Raw genomic sequence first — 21,043 nt, 5'->3', positions numbered from 1 at the left:
TCGGACTCGCGACTGATGGGCTGGGCGGCTACGCCAAAGACGTCGAAGCCATGGTTGTCCCTTTGTCGGCCGCCACGGCCTGGTGGCAGCACGTAACAGCCGCGAGCTCGAGCCGCACAAAGCAGCCTTCCTGATCCGGCCGCGTAGCAGCGGCAAGCTCGAGCTGCGCGAAGCCACCATCAAAGCACCTCACGATGGGGATGAGGTCGCCGTCTTTATTGGCCATGCACAACTGACCACAGGAACAAAACCTGCATCGGTGTCAGCGCTTTGCCAAAGGCGATGCTGGCTCGGCATGGTCTCCACCACCACCAGCAGCTCTCAGCACCCGACCTCTCATGCTCTTACACATCGCCTAGCGTGGGACTGTGGGAGGTCTGAACACACAGTACCTGCCCACATTCTGTTCGATCTCGGCGCCACATGGACGCTGGTTTCGCGTACTCGATGCTCTTAGCGGGCACCTCCTTTGTAGCGAGTGACGCGGTGCCGGTCAGTGCCCTTTCTCGGCGGCCTGTGCAGCGCTAGCTGGCCTTCAGATACAGTTTTGGTCGTCACAGACTCGGCTCCTTTTCATCACATAACGCGACGCGTTCGATGATCCATAGACACTTCAGGCGTTAGGGGCGAAGGAGCAGCTGCATTTTTTTTAAAATTTAAGGAGTTGTTGCATTGATGATGAAGAAGTTGACGAACGCGTCTTCTCTACGCCGGCCAGCCGGCTTGCACAGGTGCACGTACGCCTTCCTGGTGATTGAAGAAGTTTACTGCTGCTACTTGCATATACGTATACATACTTCTATTAGCTTGTCGCATACCTATATATACGTACATGATACACACATGCAACTTGCTAGCCTGTTTCTTTTGGCACACCTCACGTACGTAGGTGATTAGTTCATGCATCCTGCCTCTTTTCTTTATAGGGTAAATACGTGAATGCTTATATATTTTGGTTACTAGCTAGCTTCTTGTATTATTAGTCTGTGATCTACAACTCCCGTAGATAAATATAGATGATGCCATGTATAGTGGCCGCCAGTCTGGTGGGCTCTCTTTCTTAAATGAGTTTGAGCTCCATTACGTATTTTGAGAAATATAATAATATATATATATGCTTCGTACATGCAATGCAAGTTCCTGCTAACACTATAAAAGTAAACACTAAAAAAAAGATTATTGTGATGTATTTTGTCCCTTAGCTATACCTTTTTTTTTGTTGTTGTGATGTCTTATGCTAAAGTTCTATGCAGTTTTCATTTTTTATCAGGTAGTACAAGTACTCGCTTTCGGGGATGATGGGCACGACGCTCCTTGTCCAACCAAACGCTCTCCCGCTCCATCCTCAATTTGGCGTCAAAACACTAATCCAGCGAGTGGCACAGGAGAAAAATGAAATTTCATCTCGCTTCTATAGTCTGAGGGTATTTAAGTCTTTTCGTAGCTCAGTTTGACACCGTTAGTATCCAATGTGGATGGAATGGCGTAGAGGGCAAAAAAAAAATTCGACCAATGGCACCCGTGACCATTCAAACTTTTTAATAGTTTATGAGTAATTACAAACTTTTATAATGACACACATGTAAAAACCTCTTATTCAAACGGTATGCGGGTGCTTTAATTCTGTCTTCCCCACTCAGTCCCTCTCTCTTGCTTCCTCTGTCTCGCTTGAGCTCCCATGCCAGAGTAGCTCTTCAATCAAGTCCACATGACTGGCTTGAGCTCGGGGTGGTGCAGCACAACTCCACCTTGCAGCACGGCTCCTCCAATAAGATCCTCCCTCTTCCCCTGGTCGTGACAAACCTTGAGCTCGACGGTGATGGGCCTCGCCCTTGAACCCATTCTCCGGCTGTTGTACGTTCAAGCCCCTGTGGGCGACAACTTTGTGGTATCTGATTGATGATGTTGTGTTTATTGTTTCTCCATGTTGCATGAGGCTTTTAAGGGTGTAGCAATGGATATTTGAATGTTGTAGTAGATGAGTCATGTACCGTGGAAAGTAAGTTTTGATATTGCGATTACTTTTTTTTTTCTTCGAGTGTTGCAGCATCCTTTGAGTTTTGAGTTTTTTTTTCTTCTCTAGGTTGTGGTAGGTGGATTTAATTGTTGGGACTACCTTTTTCAAATACTGCAACACTAAAAATTGATTTTTCATATTAACACGGTTCATTTTGTAATATTGCAGTAGACCATGTGATGTTACTTATAGTACGTGATCTTCTTTTATATTGCGTTAAGTTATCTAATTTGCGATGCGGGTTTTTTTTTCATGTTCGTTGATTTTGTTCACTACACGATTTGAGATTTTGAACGATGTTGCAACATAGTGGCAATATTTTAGTGAGTGCTATCATTTTTTTTTCTTTTTCCCTATATTATTTGGGATTGAACGACGTTACATGCAAAATAGATAGTACTCCATCCATTCTAAATTATAAGATGTGTTGACTTTTCTAAATACATAGGTTTTATTATACGTTTAGATATACACTATGTCTAGACACATAGTATAGAGTAATGTATCTAGAAAAATCAAATTGTCTTATGATATAGAACGGAGGAAGTAAATGACAATAATGTTTTCGGTCGGAATTGAATTATCCGGACAAGAGTTAACTATCTAGACGTCGAGCGCCGGTTCTTCTCCGAAGATAAAAGGGTTCTATGAAAAACACATGCATTAAACAAAGAGAGTTCTGGGCTTCGATAGTGCTCAAAGCTAACCTGGACCACTATGTATAAAGTGAAAAGTCCAATGTAACCTGGACCACTATGTATAAAGTGAAAAGTCCAATGTACATCCCTCAGCTATCGTGTTTGTTCGATTTTCTTCTCTGAACTATAAAAATAGTTTTATTTTACCTTTTTCAACTTTTAAAACTATTAGGTTTTGCAGATGTGATGTCATGTCAGAGAGGGGTAAATCTTACGAAGTTGAAAGTTCGGGGAGTTAAATTAGATTAGAAATATTTTAAAAAATATCAAAAAATTCATAAAACATAAATTACAAAAAATATAAAATGACCTAACGATGTAGTCCTAAAGACGCTCCACTGGTGCTTCTACTAGTCCGGTTTATTCCTTTGACGAGACGCGAGTAAAATCATCATCAAACGAAGGCTTCTGAGCTTCGAGAGTGGTCAAAGCCGACATGGACCACTATGTAACTCTGCAAAGCCCAAAAAGCCGAGATGGTCGGATGGAGTCACGTGGATGGCACCGTGTCCGTTGGCGCGCGCGCGCCAAGCACCCAAGGCGGCGCCGGCGCAGGCAGTCGGCTGTTCGCAGTTCGCAGCCGCACCCGTGCCATCAACCTGACGCAGGCGGCGGAAGCGGTCCTCTGCGTCTCCGGCAGCTTCGTGCGTGCACAAGGAAGCAGGGCAGAGGAGACGGCCTGGATTTGGTCCGGGCCAGGATGAGGATGGTTGTGGCTTCCCCGGCCTCGTCGCGCCGTAATGATTCGCAGCGACACGACACGAGTCAACCAAAAATAGCTAGCGCGGCCTCGCACGCACGGGTCGCACCAACCGCCAAAACGGCGGTGCCGTCCTTAGCTGCAGCGGCTGCGCGCAGCCCCGGTCCCTCGTCCCTCGTCGCAGGCTAGGCAACCCACGTCCCCGCGCTCCCATCGTGTTGGGGCTCCTCCTGTTCTTCAGGCGAGCAAAGGATTTGATTACCGCTCGCTCATGATCCACCGATTTGTTTCTTTTCTTTTATAATATCTGACGATGATGATTGTTGATCACTTTTAAAGATCAAGAATTGGTTAATATGGCTGATTATCTGAGGCGTGCCATGGCTGCTGCAGGACGTGGTCATGGAGCCCCAGCCCGGGTCGCCGACGTCGCCGCCCTTCTCTCCGGGCACGACGTTATGGGACAATGCCAGGGCGGCAACGCCGTCGGAAGAGATGGCAGAGCCGGACGAGACAAAGGAGGAGGCCACCAAACTCGAGCCGGGCAGGAAGTCGACCGCGTCCTCCTCCTCCTCCTCGTCCTCCTCGTCCGCGTCGTCGGCTGATATCCCGTGCGACATCGACGTCGTGGAGCTCGTCAACCCGTTGGCGGCGGTACCGCCGGAGCCGGAGGTCGACGAACACGGCGTGGAAGCCAAAGCGGTCCACTCGGCGACGCCGGAGGACGAACGAGCCGCTCCCGCCGTACACGGCGCCGAGGACAAGCCGGCAGACTGCGCGATGCCGGAGGGCGGACAGGCCGCTCCCGCCGGAACCGTGCACAGCGCGGAGGCCAAGCCGGACGACTGGGCGACGTGGCCGGAGCCACCGCCTCCGGTCGTCGACGACTCGTTCGCCTCGTCGGAAGGCGGCGGCGCCGCCGGTGCGCCGGCGCCGCTGACGGAGGCGCCGCAGGTACAGACTGTCTCGCCGGCCAACCTCGGAGCGGCGGGGGCGGCCGGGGCCAGCGGGTTCGACCCGGGGAGGATCCCGGCGTCCGTGTTCCAGCACAGGACGTCGGTGTCGCAGGCCGAGTGGAGCATGGCGTCCAACGAGTCGCTCTTCAGCATCCAGGGCGCCAGCGATCTGTACCCCGGCAGCAGGTCGCACTTCGACTTCTACTACGACGAGGCCATGGCGGAGGCGGCGGACTCCAAGCTGCCGTCCCTCGCGGAGGGCGCGGAGCCCGGGGACGCGCCCGAGTCCAGGGAGTTCGCGGCACCGGGCAGCGCGGAGTCCGCGGCCATCGCCGTGGGCGGCAACGCCAAGAGAGCCGCCGTGTTCCGGCAGCACGAGAGCGGCTCCGGAAGCAGCTCCAGCAACTTCTCCTTCGCCTTCCCAATGTACTGCACTGCACCGTGATGCCCGTTCTTGATCTTGTCTTGTCGGCAACGACCGTGCAAATTAAGCAATCACCTGCATGCAGACTGGCGGAGACGTCGCCGAGGAAGAAGGACGTCGTCAACAGCGCGCTGTACCAGCCGCTGGAGAAGGAGCGCGAGCAGCAGCAGCAGCCGCAGCTCGAGCCCCCCGTGTCGGCCTTCATGGAGATGATGACGGAGGAGGAGCGGCGGAGGAGCGACACCGGGTGCTGTTGCTGCGGCTGCTGCTGGTTCGATTGCTCCTGGTGCTGTCGCTCCTGGTGCTGTCGGTGCCCGTGGTGGCGATGCGGCTGCTGCTGCAGCTGCTCCTGCCCCAGCTTCTGCCGGTGCAGCTGGTGTCTCTGCTCATGAGAGAAATTGGCATTTGGATCCGACAAACTTGGTGCCAAATGGGAACTTTAGATGGTGCTTGTGTTTTCGGAGGATTATTTGGCAGATAGGGTTTGGCTTGTGCACGTCAGCTGACACACTGTACAATGTTGAGAAGGAATGGAAGTTCAAATGAATGATTTTGCTAGGCTGATTGTTATATTAATGATCGATTAATCTCCTTGCTGTTCCATGTACACGAGCACAGAACGTCACGTCACATTTAGCAGGTAATAGCAAGATGCAGGTACAATTTTCAACAAGTAAAATATCTAAACAAATGATGGAGAAACACAAAATATAGTAATATAGTATAAATGAAACAGAGGCACAACCATATACTTGCTGCGTACAATGTTAGTGCACAGTATATGTCAGCAAACAAACCAGCTCCCAATTGTGTAGAAGGGGTGCTATGTTAACAAAACTACAAATATCAGTCACGCAGATAACTTAGTTATGTAACTCAAACTTGCCTATAAGTATGCATATATAGACAGGATTACTACTGCCAGGTACCCCACTGTCATCTGATATCTGGGAAGTTCTGCATACAAACTGAGATTGCACCTTGACGGACAGCATCAGCTGATTCAGCGTGGAAAAGGACAGTCACCTCACACAAAGGTGCACAAATCTCAAACAAGGGCAAGAGATGAGAACAACTCCCTGGTTGCGGCACATGAATTAGGAGCTTCTTCAGGCAACTTCCAAACTGACTACCTTTGCATAGGGCGAGACATAGTTTCAGTTCACATGAAAATCTCGGGGCCAGCTTGACTTCACTAATGCTGGCAAGCATTCTCAGAAGATAATCTGGGTTCACTGCTTCAAGAAGTTCATATTGACTTGCAGACTCAGGTAGCTCAAGCTCCAATGTCCTGATACCTCGATTGTCTATGAACACTGGAAAAAGGGAACTAAAATCCAGTGATTCTATGCGAAGATTCGTCAAACGCAGAAGGCCGTCAACTCGGACAGTTGCACCAAGTTTATCAATGGTCAGCTTCAGAGTAGACAAGGATGGACTATCCAAAATGAGTGTATCTGGTCGGATACATTTCAACTCCAGAAAAACCAAGTCTGGCGCATGGACAACCAAAGACCGTGGGACATTTGATACCTCCCAGCGGCAAGCCTTTACATGAAGAAGGTGAATCTTAGGGTCCTTGAGCCCTCCAACTCCTATAAGATTAAGAGTGTGAAGGCAAGGGAAGCACTCATTCAATTGGTTGAGATCTTCATCATCCAACCTAATGAACTCAAGCGTCAGATGAATCAGATCTGGCATTTTCTTGAGCCCCTCAACAGAAAGCCATGCATTTTTAAGTCCCAACTTGACGAGATTTTGACCTGTGTAGAACCAGATCATCGCAGGCAAGATTAATCAGCAAGACATCTAGAGCTAAACAGAGTATAATGGTTGGCTTCTTCATCATGAACATGATAAATACTCCCTCCGTCCTCAAATACAATGCATTCTGGCCATTTTCAGACAAAATAAGGGGGAGTGCAATAGACGCATGTACCCCTCACTTGCCTTCCTAATGTATTGAAATCTGATTCTTTTTTGCATGATTAAAGGGTGAACTATTAGTCTCCTTATACAAAATATGGCAAGTACATGAATTACTTTCTTTATACAAAATAATCATGAATTTTATTTAAGTAAACATTGTCTTCTTGTTCCCCGAATGTACTATATTTGAGTACAAATTTCAAATGCCAGAATGCACCTTATTTCAGGACGGAGGGAGTATGAGCGTAACAAAGTGCCAGAAAAGATTTACTTCCTCAACAAGAAATCACATCAAATCTTGAGTTCAATGTCTATATGGCTACCAAACATATTATCTAATCTTTGAGAAAATTTAGGATTTGCCACTCCATTGTCTGTATTCAGAATTTGCCATACATTACCTAACCACCCTGAAGGGCGGGCCTGGTGCAAGCGGTAGAGTCTTACCACCTGTGACCGGGAGGTCCCGGGTTCGAGTCGCGGTCTCCTCGCATTGCACAGGCGAGGGTAAGACTTGCCACTAACACCCTTCCCCAGACCCCGCACAGAGCGGGAGCTCTCTGCACTGGGTACGCCCTTTTTTTACCTAACCACCCTGAACCAACATGACAATGAAGCATCGAGCAGCAAATCCTGAATTTCGCCCATTTCTTCAAAGTGCACATTACACGACTAAACAAGCTAGACAGAGGGATATTAGGTACAGACATCAGTATAAACAACCAGAAGCTACATGAAAAAGATAACAAAAAAATTAGACTATCTGATAGCATAGCAAAAGAACAGCCAACCAACCAATCTACAGAGCAAGGTGCCATGTTCCAAGGCAAGAGCATGAGTAGGTCAATTTATCCTCACTTTGTTAGCAATTTTCAACAAACTAGAGAACAATTTTGCACTTGCAGCTCCTTCAAACAGCACACTACAAAACCTTCTATTCATCCAAAAAAGAGCTGAATGGGGCGTATAAGATGCGCAGATAGATTCAGTGAGACCACCACAACTTTGCTATGTGCACCCAAGGCTTGACGCGAGAGGGGGGGGGGGGGCATTCCCCCTCTAGACCTATCTAATCACCGACACTGATTATTCTCTCTAGTTTGCAAATACTTGACACTTTGGATAATGCCATGGCCTCCAAAACATACCTTTGACCACTATTTTCTATTAGAATAAAAATAGACATCCTAACAAATTTATGCTTCTATGAAAGTACTTTCCAAGACAACTCAATGAATATGGTCTTCAAGTTTATAAATAATTTAAAAGTTATTTATGATCAAAGTTTTAAACGTTTGAGTCTAACCCTGCCCAAAATGTTACGTATCTGCGATGTGGAGGGTGTAGGTGTTGAGCATGGAAATATTAATTTCTTCAAGCTAGCATGGATAACAAGAGAGGGAATCACATAAGTGACTAAAATATTTCTCCAAAACAGGCATACTTTTCGTAGCACATATAATATATGTTTTGGCCAAATAATACCTATAAACTCCTAAAATATAAAAAAAAAACTTAATTGGATTATTCGATCGTCATCACAACTGAAACCTATATATATATATACTGAACCTAGCTGCAAGTTAGTTCAATTTGATGCGATGCCTCATCAAAACCCAAAAAAAGCCTAAAAACCTGGTTCTGTTGAGCTTATTATCCTACAAAATCATTAGGGAGCCTTGTGTCATCCAACACCTAAAGTATAGTGATTAGGGACCCCCCCCCCCCCCCCCCCCCTCCTCCTCCTCCTCCTCTCACCACTGCTTGATATGATTATGAACTAACCACTAACCATCAAATGCCTACACAGGAACGCAGTTACGGTTCGTTCACATTGTACCACTACTGTGTCATAGATTAGTAAAGGAATAATGGTGTGCCGGCGTTTTAGCTCAATCAAACATGGCATAGCCGAAGGCAGACACATCAAATGCAATCAGAGTGAAACCTGGCATACAGTAGTATCTGTAGAACTCGTATGGTTTTCAATATAAGCAGAGGTAAATCTCGTTAAAAAGAGATCGCATACAGTAGTGTGAGATGAGTGGGAGCGGGAGCGCCTCCGCCTTTCGCCAGCACGCCTGCGGCCAGTAGTCAGCGATCTCAAGCTCCCGGAGAACCGCTGCCGCGGAGGTGGCCGCCCACGCCGCCACCTCGGCACATCGCGTCATCGGGGGAACCCTGCCCATCGGCCGTGTCAAGCGACAGGGACCGGAGGTGACGCCCGAGAAGCGAGGCGAGGTTCGCAGTGGTCGCGCGGAACGCGGGGGAACCGCCCCCGCCCTCGCACCGGCGGCGGCCCCGGTCGGCGGCGCAGAGGTGGACGCGGGGGGGCAGAGGTAGGACGCGGCGAGGAGCGCCCGCGAGGCGAGGCGGCAAGCCGCGATGTCGCCAGCGTCGGCGACGCGGCCCAGGACGTCGGCGAGGACCGCCGCCGAGAGGGCGTACAGGGGGTCGCCGGAGGCTGACATGTGGAGATGGACTCTCCGAATGTGGCGTGCGATCGAGTGTCCGCACAGCGTAAGCGGCTGGAGCTGACTGAAGCGACAGGAAGCCCAAGCCCAGCCCAAGTTTATGGGGCCGAACGTCTCACTGGACTCGATCCACGCACACCAAATATAACGATAGTTTACGTTGAAAAGGAACTGAAGATTAGTTAGTTTTAGCGATATGTTGCTAAAAAAAAGTTAGTTTTAACGATATTATTAAATTTTATTATCTAGATGTAGTTGGTACTCATCGAGTTAATTTCAAATTAGTAGATGTACAACTAAAAATATCTTTCTTTTATATTACCAAACATATTCTACATCGTTTTTGTTATGCGTGCTATAAATAAATCATCATATATGTATATCAGTATGTATGATTTTATATCTTAATTTTATCGTCCTATGAATTTTGTTGACACTCGATAGGTTGGTCCCCCTATATCTGAATCCTGGAGGCTGGTCCTCCCTTTGAATCCTAGGTCCGCTCCTAATGGCAGCAATATGTGTTCCCTTAGGGCTCATTTGGTTAGCCTATTTCACGCTTAGGAACTAATCTAGGTTCAATTACTTATACAAATTAAGCTTAAATTTCAGCTGGATTCTTTCCATGCACTCATTCCCTGATAACCCAACGTGGCCTTAGTAGGATTTTTTTAATAAGGGACCGTTTTGTTTTAGATCAAGCACATCTTACTTGAAGGGGCTCAGCAAGCTCCCAATTTACGGTCTGCAGAGAAGATAAAACAGGGCAGAAGTTGCTGTGATCTAGGTTGGACCAACTGAAAAGAAACTACTGGAAAAGATTCCTGGGTGGCTAGCGAATGAGTAGCGATGTTGCCTCCTATGAATCTTGAAGATCTGATGTTGCACGTTCGTGTTGCTGTGCTTCAACTCTGTTCAGAAGAGGTCTGAGAGCGGCATCAGCAGCGTCACAAGTGATAACATGTGGAGTTGTGGACAAAGGTCTCATTGTCACATATGAAACTGGCACCACCAAGATTCAGCACATAGATAATTTTAACACCCAAAGCAATAGCCGCAGCTTCTGCCATGAGGACAGATGATACAGCAGGGAATAACAAAAACATGTTGGTCGCAGCTCACATTTTTTTCACATTAAAATAATCACATGCACCATAATTGAGCAACAATTACTGGAGATATTTTTTACAACAACTCAGAAAGTTCAGACAAGATAATCAACTTATACAGAGCCTGCTTATACAGAGTAGAGGTTAGGGGTTTGAGTAGATGGTATGCAATCCTATCAGAGTTGTCATTCTGGAACCTTTGCCAGGCACGCCTCGGATATGCCTTGAACTTTGAACACAGATTATCACTTTATTCTAATGAGGGGGGGGGGGGCTTTTTTCTAAAAGAAAGATAATCAACTTAGACAGCCTGCTACTTTCTGTAGATACCTCATGAAAAAAAAAAAAAACATCGTGCCTTTGTTTGCATACACTCCTCTCTCCTCTCTGTAGAACGCAAGGGCAGGTCCAACCCTTGTTGTCTGTTGATGACCATCCAGTGAAGAGTCAATCGTACAATATGATCCGGGGCGACTGTTCAGTTCTCTTTTTTTAGCAACCCAAGCTTCTTCGGTGCTGCTTGATACATGGTAGCTGATGAATAAGAATTCTATTCAAAAAAATGTTTAGTTGTCAAAAGTGTTTCAATAAAACCCAAGGCCGGGCAGGGTCTTCAGAATTCAGATCAGTTGTCCAGTAACTTCCCGATGTTGAGAAAGAAGATACAAGGGTTCCTCAATCATGAGGAAATCATTTGTGTACCCTTCAATGAAAAGTATCAGATCAAGATTCTCACCATGGTATTCATGCCACAAACGAGTTGTCTCATTTTCAGAACATATGGACAATTTCTGAAACACGGAACAAAATTGTTAATAAAGAGGCATAAAATATAAGTAGCATTGTTGTCATCAAATATTAGGACAAAATGAAACGCAGTGGAAAACCTTCCAGTGGGTTTTACCTGACCAAAACTGAAAATCAACACAGCTCCAATAAGCAGACACACTCAATATGAGGAGTATGAGGAAACATATCCACAGGAATTACACTCTTCAGTTCATAGCATCCTCTCAAGTCTCTCTCCTCCTGCAGTCAAATTATTGAAGCAGCAACTAAGTATCACAAGAGAACTAAAATATCAAAAGGTATTGGTTATGTGCCAATAGGAGTAGGGCAAAACATACCACGCCATGACATAGATAGTCCAAATCCCGAGCACAAGTAGCTGGATTACATGAGACATACACTATTCGAGGAGCTTTAACTTCTAACAGCCACTTGATTAACTTCATGTGCATCCCAGGCCGATTAGGATCTGTATAATTCATTGTTGTCAGTTGGGTTACGAAGCAGACTAGAATTACAACTGATCCAGCATATAGCTTCATAAAGTTTGAAACTTCGTCTCATGTTTGTTGTATATAATTGTGACACTCATCAGGCTGCATACCAAAGATGTTGTTGCCTGTAAGTAGCTAATGAAAATACTAAGTTAAGGCAGATTTAGAAAGAACTGTTGCTGTCAAACAAATTTTCTAGGGAACATCATGGCGTAATTAAAATTTGAATGCCAATGAATAGTAGCAGTATATGAACCAATACGAACCTGAGATGATTATGTCAGGCTTTGGAAATTCCTTCCCGAATGATTCATTGATTTTATTGAGGTCCCCTTGAACAAATGTTGCATTATTGATACCATTCAACTTGGCATTCTTTCGCGCATCTGCAATGGCTTCAGGGACAACTTCATATCCATAAACATGCTTTGCCCTGAGCCAAGCAGAAGTGTGTTTACTAAAAATGGTTGCCATAAAGTGGTTTATTGTAGTAGCAAAATGGTTTATGTTAACCAAGAAAGCAATTAGACTCTCATAACTAGTAATATCTGTCTCACAGAATATGTACACCCAGGGAAAAAAAACTACCTTCTGGCAAGGGTCAAACCAATGGTCCCAGTTCCACAAAACAAGTCAAGAACAATTTCAGAGCCATCTCCTTTAAGGCCAGCAGAGTCTTCAATAAGCCTGTAAAGAACATCAGCCTGCACGAAGTCATAGCGGGAGAGGGGCTCAGATCATTAAAGGCCAGGAAGGGACTTCATTTCAACATTCAAATTTCTGACATTTACCGGTCTTTCTCATCTATACGAGCATACAAGCTCATTTTCTGCATATACAGTTCTTATTTAACTTATGCTTTCTTTAGTTCTTTTCATTCACCCTATTGAAGAGGGGAAAGAAACACACGATGATTGGAGAGAAACACCATGATGGAATGGTACGGTTGTGACAAGAACAAAATGCAATAAAATGTCAATATCATTCAACAAAAACAAACCTGTTTTGTATTAGTCTGAAAAAAGGAGTTGGCAGATATCTGGAATGTAAGTCCTCTCAACATCTCTGTAATGTTTGGCTTCCCGTACAAGGTATATTCTTGTTCACCCACAGATGTATTGCCAACAGATGAGTTCACATTATTTATGACACTGACCTGCATTTACATTACGGGAATGTCAATAATTGAGGCCCAAATATGGAAACCAAACTAATTAAAGCCTGTTTGGAAAGGTAGTTTTGTCAACCAAATCCCTAGGATTCACTACAAACTTGAAATAAATCTTAAAAACTCCTAGATCATTCCTTCCATTCCGAACAGACCTTTAATTGGCACAAAAAATAGAACAGTCCTTACATAAAAGAGCTATTTTAAATTATAATATCTATCATCACAAAAGTAGCTTAAGAATATTTTCGTCATTATTAAAGTTCAGAACAAAAAGGAACCAATTACATACCACTTCAGGTATTTTTGTGATTTTGTCAACAAGAGGCATCAATAGATCTGGTTTATAACATGACGTCACAAAATTGACCATTATTTCTGGAGTTCCAGTGCTGAAGTTTCTGGAAAAAGAACAAATAAAATGGAATCTTTAAAGGAACTCATCACACAAAATGATTTGCTCAATGACCAACAAAAGGATCAATGGTAGTTTACATGGAAATATTATTCCCTTATCAACATTACTTGAGTTTTAAAAGGAAAATGTAGTCAGAACATCTTCCTATAGATAGAGATATATGATCTAGCAGCTAACAAAGCAAAAATACCAACTTGATTAACTGTTTAAAACTTTAAATATCAAACCACATTATCACAAGCGCTAGGTGCTAGTCAGAGGTCAAGCTCCACCTAGCAGCTAGGTGAGACTATGATGTTGTAATTTTCAGATGTGGGTAGAGTGATGGTATGTTAAATAAAAGATATTTGGTGCATCGAAACAAAGAATTTGACATTATATTACAACCATAAGTTCCATGACCATAGTTTGTCTTTCTTCATCTCTAATTTATCCCACATTGCCAAACTTGGATCAAGTCCTAAACGCCCTAGGGGAGAAATCACCTAGGTTATTGTGCTGCCCTGCCTAGAGCCCTATGCACCACCTTTTGAAACAGAGCTGACGATCGAAACATGTGTAGCATTGTAAAAGCACATCTTCTGAATTCAACTTAAAATGTTATATTTGTTTAATGGAGTGAGTCTTGTATATGCATTTTTTATAGTTAAATTGTAGCAATTAGAATGTACTATGCATAAAAATGGCATATTGGAATGCATGGAATAGATGGTGTCAGACACGCGAGTGTGTGACACTAAGATGAAAAACAAAAACAGAAAAAATTATATTCAGGTTTCAACCAGCAAAATGAGATATATGATAACACTGGTAGAACATGTGAAAAACACAAGATGGGATGCCATACCTTCCAGTTCTTATCATAAGATGCTTGAGAAACCCAACATGCTTATGGACATCATAAGGCGTGAGGCCTATGGTAGGATCCATCCAGGTTTCTTGAACAACTGCAAGAACCTATGGACATTAGCAACTAATCAATTCAGCATCCCATATTGTCAATCAAACAATAAAAAAGCTATGCGCTATTCACCCACCAATCACAATCAAGTAACATGATCACCAAGTAACAATCAACCAACCACATTAACATAAGCAACAAAATGCTGTTTAATAAACAACCTAGCTTTGACATAACCTCCAAGCCACATGGTTCCACACTTGTAGTCCAGAAAGATTAGAATACAGGTACCAGCTATAAACAATATGTTTCCACACATAAGCAAAACCCTCCTAGCAGATTATCAAATACAACTACATATTTCTCTGATGTAATGTTTAACACCAACCCGCAACTCCATTAATTATATCGATTGCAGACACTGCCTAAGCAACCCTGTTCAGACATTATCCTATGGAATGTTACCGAAATCGACAACATTAAACCTGAACATATCATCAGTTTATTTTATAGGAGATTCACTCTGCTTTTAAGAAAGCAAATAAGTCTGATACAAAGCGGACTACCAGCATTCAAAAGCACAGTAACATACTAAAAGGAACCAAACATATCATCATTTTTTTCTAATAAAGCAAACTTCCTACATCACAATTAACCAATTCATCACCTTATCTGCTGGCTCACTCTGCAGAAAACATTTCTGCACATGTAGCACCTTGTCGAAGAACCCTGGTGCGTGCAGTCCAAGCGCATATCCATCAGTTTCGTTTGTTTCCTGCTTCACCTCCACCTCCTCATCCTTGTCCTTCAACTCTTTTTGCACCCATCTCTTCGTCCCAAATGAGAACTCCATCTGCAACAATGAAAACACAAAATGGCATGAACATCATTAGCATTCAAAACGTTCAAAACCAATCCACCATAAACTTGATACGATTAGATTTATAAGCAATTGTACTGTCCAATACACATAAGTTTATAAGCACAAACAATATAATATAAAGTAAATGAATGGTCAAAGTATAATTTATGAGACCGTGGCATTTTAAACTCCATCTTATAAAACGGAATGGAGGGAGTAGTATTCAAAACGCCAAAACCATCCACCATAAACCCTGCAGTTAAACCTCACCTTGTTTCTGTACCGGAATATCTCGTCGCACGGCACGATGGGTTTGAGGATCGCATCCGGCTCCGAGCTCTCCAGGCGCTTGGGATCAAACTTGCCAAAGTTCACGAGCAAGTCGCGAACCTGGAGATGCTTGTGGCGGATCTGCGCGGCGTACGCGAGAGACTGGGTCTTGCAGCCCCCGCAGTCAGCAGCGAGGGGGCAGGGCGCCTCGACTGCGTCGTGGTGCGGCTCGAGGGTCCTGAGCTTGGCGGCCTCGGCGAAGGCGCCGCGGCGGAGGCGGCTGACGCGGGCGACAAGGCGCTCGCCGGGGAGCGCGCCATCGCAGAGCAGGACGAAGGTGGAGCCCGCGACCTTGCAGACGCCCTTACCCTTGAAGGCGAGCGCCTCGCAGGTGAGCTCGACGGTCTCGCCGCGCTTCGGGAAGTAGCCCTTGCGGGGCGGAACCGGGGGCGGCGGCGACTGGGATGGCGCGGGGGTAGGCGCAGGCGCTTCCGGCGCTGCGGCGGCCACAGCGAGGAGGCGGCGGCTGTGGTGGAGGGGGACGCCGCGGCGGAGGCGGCAGATGGTGAGCGGCGTGACGGCGTGGGCAGCCATGAGAGTGCCTGGCTGCGGCGGCGTGGTGTGGAACTGTGGATGGGCAGTGGACGGTGGAGATGGAGCGGGAAAGAATGCAACCGCGGTGGCGTCCAAGTGGCCCCGCACCTCCAATCGGTTGAGCAATTCCAGGCCCGTAAGCATGGGCCGAGAACCACCAAATGAGCAAAATGGGTTTAGTGCAATGAGCATGAAATTTTTACTCATAGTCTATTTGATTAGCTATGACTAGTGATTAGTTGACTAGTAATTAGCTGACTAGTGATTAGGTCAGTCCGGTTTGGATCCGAGAGCTAATATGCAGTACTATCTCAACACAAAGTCATTTATGCCCTGAGCCCGTTTCCTCTCCTACTTTCCTCTCTCCTCACTTTTCCTCACATCTGGATATGACCGATGGAGCTTCTCCGATAGCGGTTGGTGGGGGATTCTTCCCTACCACAGGTGGAGGCAAACGGCGGTGGCGCGCTCTCGCCCCCACCGGCCATGGCGTCAACCACTCCTCTCACCACCGGCGCGCATGGGGCCCAGAGGCGGCTAGCGTCCCGTGGTGGCGGCGGCAGCCACCTCATGGCGCCGCTCCCCACTGCCGCAACGGCCTCCCATGGCGGCGGCTCGGCCAAAACCCCACACGCTCCCCACAATGGCCTCCTAGTCCTATGGCACCGCCGTGGCCTGTCCTGCGTCAGGTAGTGACCTCCCCAACAATGAGCAACAACGGTGAGAGGAGGAAGGACAAGGGCGGAGGCTGGCCAAGGAGAGCTTGTCGTCGTCGGCGCGGATTCGGAAGGGAGGGAAACACGGCGCCGACAGGTGGATGCGGGAGAGACCGAGGGTAGATGATGCAAATGTGGCAATAGGGTCGCACGGGGGCATCGGTGTCCTTTTTTTAATAGCGTGAAACTTTAGCTCATGATAGCTGTGTTGTATGTATATATGGCCAACGGACCGGGCCAGCACGGCACGACACGGGCCCATGCCAGCATGGCCCGATAGCCAACAAGCCGGCACGGCACGCCGTGCCTCATAGGGCCACGGGCCTGGCCTTTGGCCTAGGCACGGCCCTATGGGCTGATTTCCGTACCAGGCCGGCCCGCGAAGCACAACCAGAATCACGGGCCATGCCAGCCCACGCCCTATTACCCTTTGCATTCACAATTTCACAAACGGACGAGATCAGTAGATCACGAGAGAGAGCTCAGATTCGCCAGATCGTGGATGCGGCCGATGCGGGCGAGCAGAGATTGCGCCGCGGCGAGCCGGCGAGCGAGTGGGGATTAGGGTTAGGGTTGGGAGCGGACTGCGGAGCCGGCCACCGGTGAGGCAACTGGGCGAGCAGGGCTCGGCTGCGCCGCGGCGAGCGAGTGGGTAACTGGGGATTAGGGTTAGGGTTGGGAGCGGAGAGAGGAGCGGACGAGGAGGCGAGGCGACTGGACTGAGACACTGAGTGCGACTGCGGACTGCGGAGCGGGTGAGGAGGCGAGGCGACTGGGCGAGCCGCTTATATGCGGGGGGCACGGCGCGGGGGGGGGGGCGGGGAGGTCATTGTCGCCGTCGAGATCCCCACACATGGCGCCAACAGGGGAAGCATGGCCGCACAAGTGGTCAGTGCCGCGCCAGCGTCGCGGCCGGCCCTGACATCAATGGAGGCGTGCTCGTCGTGGATGCGTGCTCGCACTCGTCGTGGAGTTTGGCCTCATGGATGCGGCAACTCCATGGATGCGTGCTCGCTCTCATCGTTTTCGTGGAGCTTAGCCTCAACCAGAGAGCGGCTTGCATGGGCAAGCGCGGCTGGCGCGGGCGGGCGTGGCGGCATGGCTAGCGTGGGCGAGCGGGACCAGCGCGGTGGCACAGCCAGCATGGGTGAGCGAGCCCGGCACGACAGACGAGCGGACGAGTGAAGCGATCGAGCGGATGCAGACATGACGGCGTGGTGGAGCAGACACGCGCGAGCTCCGAGCGGACATGTTCTGAGAAGACGTACGTGAGCTCCGAGCGGTGGAGCAGACGCACGAGCAGACATGCTCTGAGGTCACAACCATGGAGGCCGGCGAGCTTCGAGCTCTGAGCGCACGGGGGATGGAGGCGAGGTTAGTAGTAGCGGGGCTTCGACCGCCACAGCCGCCGCACTAGTAGTCGTCGCCTGCCTCAGCTTCGCCTCTATGCATCGACCTAACACAGGAAACAGAAAAAAGAGAGAAAGGGAGAGAGGAAGAAGAAAGAACATGGGCAAGGATGTCATTTCACCACTCTTCTCTCTCCTCAACCACTAGAAATGAATAAAATAAGCGCGGTGTCCAGTAGCATAATTATCAGCAACGAAAGTGTCTTTCAGCAAATGGCTCCTCTTTGGGTGTTCGCTAGACGCTAGCAAACGACCTCCACTTTCAGTCTCCGCTAGCCAATTTCCCCTAATATTTTTGTATCAAATTTATGAGGAGAAGCCATAGGCCCCTTTGGCACCGCTGCCAGCCCTAGCTTCATGCTCATCTTCCGTGGAGTATTGCCAAACACTTAAAATATAACTGGATTCTTGTGGGGAGATGAGGAGAATCACTTCTCCATTTACACTACGAGCTGTGAGCTAAAAACCGCTCTCCACCGCTTCTCATTGCTCCTCATTCATTTGCCACAAGAATCACTTCAAAATTGATTATCACCTGCTCCTCATCTTGCTCCCCACCAAAATCACTCCTTTAGAGATAAAAAATGAAGCTTAAGAATAAAAAGTGAAGCTCTGCCAAAGTGGCCCATATCTTTGCTTGACTTCTCATTAAAAAATAGCTTCGGCTTTTCCAATTTTTAAGGAATTGTTTTCTTAGATGGATGTTTGGCACGGCTAGATAATACAGCCGCAAGAATCTAGAGCTGAAGTGTTGACAGAATATCGTCGGCAGTCCTCCGAGGGGTATCCCATGAAGGTAGATTGATCGGCAGAGGTGCATGAGATCAAGAACAAGAAGGCAACAGAGACACACGAGTTAGACATGTTCAGGTCGTTAGTATGACGTAATACCCTACTCATATGGTCTGTTGGTTTGTATTGGCTATCGTATGATATTGCGTGACTGTAGATGTATGTATCTTGTCTACTAGGGGACCCCTGCCTATTTGGTACTGTACAATATCTTGCGGTGCACGTTGAGCAGCGCCGGCACACCTTGATTTTGTGGCCTGGGCCACCTCTAATGGTGCGGCCCATGTCTTATCTTATGGATACCGAGGGCCATACCCCCATAGCTAGTCTTCAAGCCTGACAGTAGGTGACGTAGTCACATGGTGCTAGGGTCAAAAAGTAGAAGACCAGCTGAGCAGGCAGGCAGTTCCTGGGCGTAGCCTCGAGATGACAAAAGCGCACATTCACCGCAAGGTGAAATGTGCCCACTTAGTCTCCGAGCCTGTTGGAAGATGAAGAATGAATCTTGTAGCAGGGTCAAAGAAAAAGAAGTCTAAAAGCTTTGTCGACGTCATCCGACATGCGCGTATCAAGGCCCTAGACATGCTGCCCAAGATCAGCACCCTTATCCAAACATCATGGAGTAGCTCGATAGCACACCGATGAGACGTAGCAAGATTCGACCACCAAGGGAGCACCGAGGAGTTCCCGACGTCGCTGGTGATGTCTGAGCATCGAAGAGTAAGGAGTCCCCGACATTGCTGACGATGTCTGAGCACCGAGGAGCGAGGAGTCCCCGACATTGCGGGCGATGTCCGAGCACCAAGGAGTCCTCGGTGTCGCTGGTGATGACTGAGCACCGAGGAGTAAGGAGTCCCTGGCGTCGCTGGCGATGACCGAGCACCAAGGAGCGAGGAGTCTCCGACGTCGCTGGCGATGTCCGAGCACCGAGGAGCGAGGAGTCTCGATGTCGCTGGCGACGTCCGAGCACCAAGGAGCGAGGAGTCCTCGGTGTCGCTGGCGATGTCCGAGCACCGAGGAGCGAGGAGTCCCCGGTGTCGCTGGTGATGTTCGAGCACTGAGGAGCGAGGAGTCCCCGGTGTCGCTGGCGATAACCGAGCACCGAGGGGCAAGGAGTCCCCGACATCGCTGGCGATGTCCGAGCATCAAGGAGCCCTTGGCATCGCTGGCGATGTTCGAGCACTAAAAAGCGAGGAGTCCCCAGCGTTGCTGGTGATGTCCGAGCATCGAAGAGCGAGGAGTCCCTGGCGTCGCTGGTGATGTCCGAGCACCGAGGAGTCCTTGGCGTCGCTGGCGATGTCCGAGCACCAAGGAATGAGGAGTCCCCGATGTAGCTGGTGATGTCAGAGCACCGAGGAGTCCCCGGATCGACGGCGATGTCCGAGCACCGAGGAGTCCCCGGTGTAGGCGGCGATGTCCGAGCACCGAGGAGTTCCCGATGTAGCTGGCAACGTCCGATCAGCGAGGAGTCCCCGGCGTAGCCGGTGATGTCCGCGCACTAAGGAGTCCCCGATGTAGCTGGCGAAGTCGGAGCACCGAGGAGTCCCCGACGTAGGCGGCGATGTCCGAGCACCAATGAGTCCCCGACGTAGGCGGCGATGTCAGAGCACCAAGGAGTCCCCGACATAGGCGGCGATGTCCGAGCACCGAGTAGTCCCCGACATAGGCAGCGATGTTCGAGCACCGAGGAGTCCCTGGTGTAGGCGGCGATGTTCGAGCACCAAGGAGTCCCCGACGTAGCTGGCGATGTTGGAGCACTGAGGAGTCTCCGGCGTAGGCGGCTATTGTTCGAGCACCGAGGAGTCCCCGGCACAGCTGGTGACGTCTGAGCATCGAGGAGTCCCTGACGTAGCTAGCGATGTTCGCGCACCGAGGAGTCCCCAGCGTAGGCAGCGATGTCCGAGCACCGAGGAGTCCCCGGCGTAGCTGGCGATGTCCGAGCACCGAGGAGTCTCTAATGTCGCTGGCGATGTCTGAGCTCCAAGGAGTCCCCAGCGTAGCTGGTGATGTCCGCAAGGTGAAATGGGGTGAAGTGTGCCCACTTAGTCCTCGAGCACGAAGAATCCGAGGGCCGAGGAGTAACCAACATAGCTGGCGATGAAGCACGAGCGACAAACAGTCTCGTCAACTGGTCGGCGGCGAAGTGAACATTGAGTAGAAGCGACCGACGAATAGTCCGATCAACTAGTCGGCGATGAAGTCTATGGACCTAGCGGTCCGACTAGTTGATTGGTGGAGAAGCCCGAGCACCAGATGGTCTGATGATCCTGCAATACAAATATGTAGAATGGGTAGTACATGATGTACAAATATATGAACTCTG

The 21,043-nt window shown here is 48.4% G+C and overlaps 3 protein-coding genes across 8 annotated transcripts; 1 reads left to right on the top strand and 2 right to left on the bottom strand.

Moving 5' to 3' along the window:
• Window positions 1–3,462: 3,462 nt before the first annotated feature.
• Window positions 3,463–5,321, top strand: LOC136451455 (uncharacterized). Of its 2 annotated transcripts, XM_066452160.1 has the most exons (3): window positions 3,463–3,656; window positions 3,809–4,797; window positions 4,881–5,321. In XM_066452160.1, exons 2-3 carry the CDS (start codon window positions 3,818–3,820, stop codon window positions 5,185–5,187), a joined length of 1,287 nt encoding a protein of 428 aa, XP_066308257.1. In that variant the 5' UTR covers window positions 3,463–3,656; window positions 3,809–3,817; the 3' UTR covers window positions 5,188–5,321. The 2 variants fall into 2 exon arrangements, with proteins under 2 accessions (XP_066308257.1, XP_066308258.1); XM_066452161.1 differs by lacking the exon at window positions 3,463–3,656 and having other exon boundaries at window positions 3,666–4,797.
• A 176-nt stretch (window positions 5,322–5,497) lies between these two features.
• On the bottom strand, window positions 5,498–9,250 carry LOC136451454 (F-box/LRR-repeat protein At4g29420-like). Its single transcript, XM_066452159.1, has 2 exons — window positions 8,754–9,250; window positions 5,498–6,558 (listed from the first exon to the last, which is right to left on the bottom strand). The coding sequence occupies exons 1-2, from the start codon at window positions 9,193–9,195 to the stop codon at window positions 5,732–5,734; spliced, it is 1,269 nt and encodes a 422-aa protein (XP_066308256.1). The 5' UTR covers window positions 9,196–9,250; the 3' UTR covers window positions 5,498–5,731.
• Window positions 9,251–10,305: 1,055 nt separating this feature from the next.
• LOC136451452 (uncharacterized) lies at window positions 10,306–15,889 on the bottom strand. Of its 5 annotated transcripts, none has more exons than XM_066452154.1 (11): window positions 15,210–15,883; window positions 14,745–14,930; window positions 14,024–14,133; window positions 13,051–13,159; window positions 12,591–12,746; window positions 12,179–12,294; window positions 11,857–12,023; window positions 11,435–11,565; window positions 11,212–11,336; window positions 11,044–11,098; window positions 10,306–10,857 (listed from the first exon to the last, which is right to left on the bottom strand). In XM_066452154.1, the coding sequence occupies exons 1-9, from the start codon at window positions 15,801–15,803 to the stop codon at window positions 11,229–11,231; spliced, it is 1,677 nt and encodes a 558-aa protein (XP_066308251.1). In that variant the 5' UTR covers window positions 15,804–15,883; the 3' UTR covers window positions 10,306–10,857; window positions 11,044–11,098; window positions 11,212–11,228. The 5 variants fall into 5 exon arrangements, with proteins under 5 accessions (XP_066308251.1, XP_066308252.1, XP_066308253.1 ...); XM_066452155.1 differs by having other exon boundaries at window positions 10,306–10,841; XM_066452156.1 differs by having other exon boundaries at window positions 10,306–10,823.
• Between the last annotated feature and the right edge of the window lie 5,154 nt (window positions 15,890–21,043).

Source organism: Miscanthus floridulus, chromosome 5, assembly GCF_019320115.1.
Source record: "Miscanthus floridulus cultivar M001 chromosome 5, ASM1932011v1, whole genome shotgun sequence".
Taxonomy (NCBI): Eukaryota; Viridiplantae; Streptophyta; class Magnoliopsida; order Poales; family Poaceae; genus Miscanthus; species Miscanthus floridulus.
The sequence above is the reverse complement of the archived record's forward strand: the minus strand, read 5'-3'. Positions and strand labels throughout refer to the sequence as shown.

Excerpts from the sequence above, each read along its gene's own strand:
- LOC136451455 (XM_066452160.1), top strand. The coding sequence starts at position 3,818 with ATGGAGCCCCAGCCCGGGTCGCCGACGTCGCCGCCCTTCTCTCCGGGC. Across the intron at positions 4,798-4,880 it reads TTCTCCTTCGCCTTCCCAAT|ACTGGCGGAGACGTCGCCGA; the intron begins GTACTGCACTGC and ends ACCTGCATGCAG.
- LOC136451454 (XM_066452159.1), bottom strand. The coding sequence starts at position 9,195 with ATGTCAGCCTCCGGCGACCCCCTGTACGCCCTCTCGGCGGCGGTCCTC. Across the intron at positions 6,559-8,753 it reads CCCACTCATCTCACACTACT|GTCAAAATCTCGTCAAGTTG; the intron begins GTATGCGATCTC and ends GGTTCTACACAG.
- LOC136451452 (XM_066452154.1), bottom strand. The coding sequence starts at position 15,803 with ATGGCTGCCCACGCCGTCACGCCGCTCACCATCTGCCGCCTCCGCCGC. Across the intron at positions 13,160-14,023 it reads CTTATGATAAGAACTGGAAG|AAACTTCAGCACTGGAACTC; the intron begins GTATGGCATCCC and ends TTCTTTTTCCAG. Across the intron at positions 12,024-12,178 it reads GGTTTGACCCTTGCCAGAAG|GGCAAAGCATGTTTATGGAT; the intron begins GTAGTTTTTTTT and ends TGCTTGGCTCAG.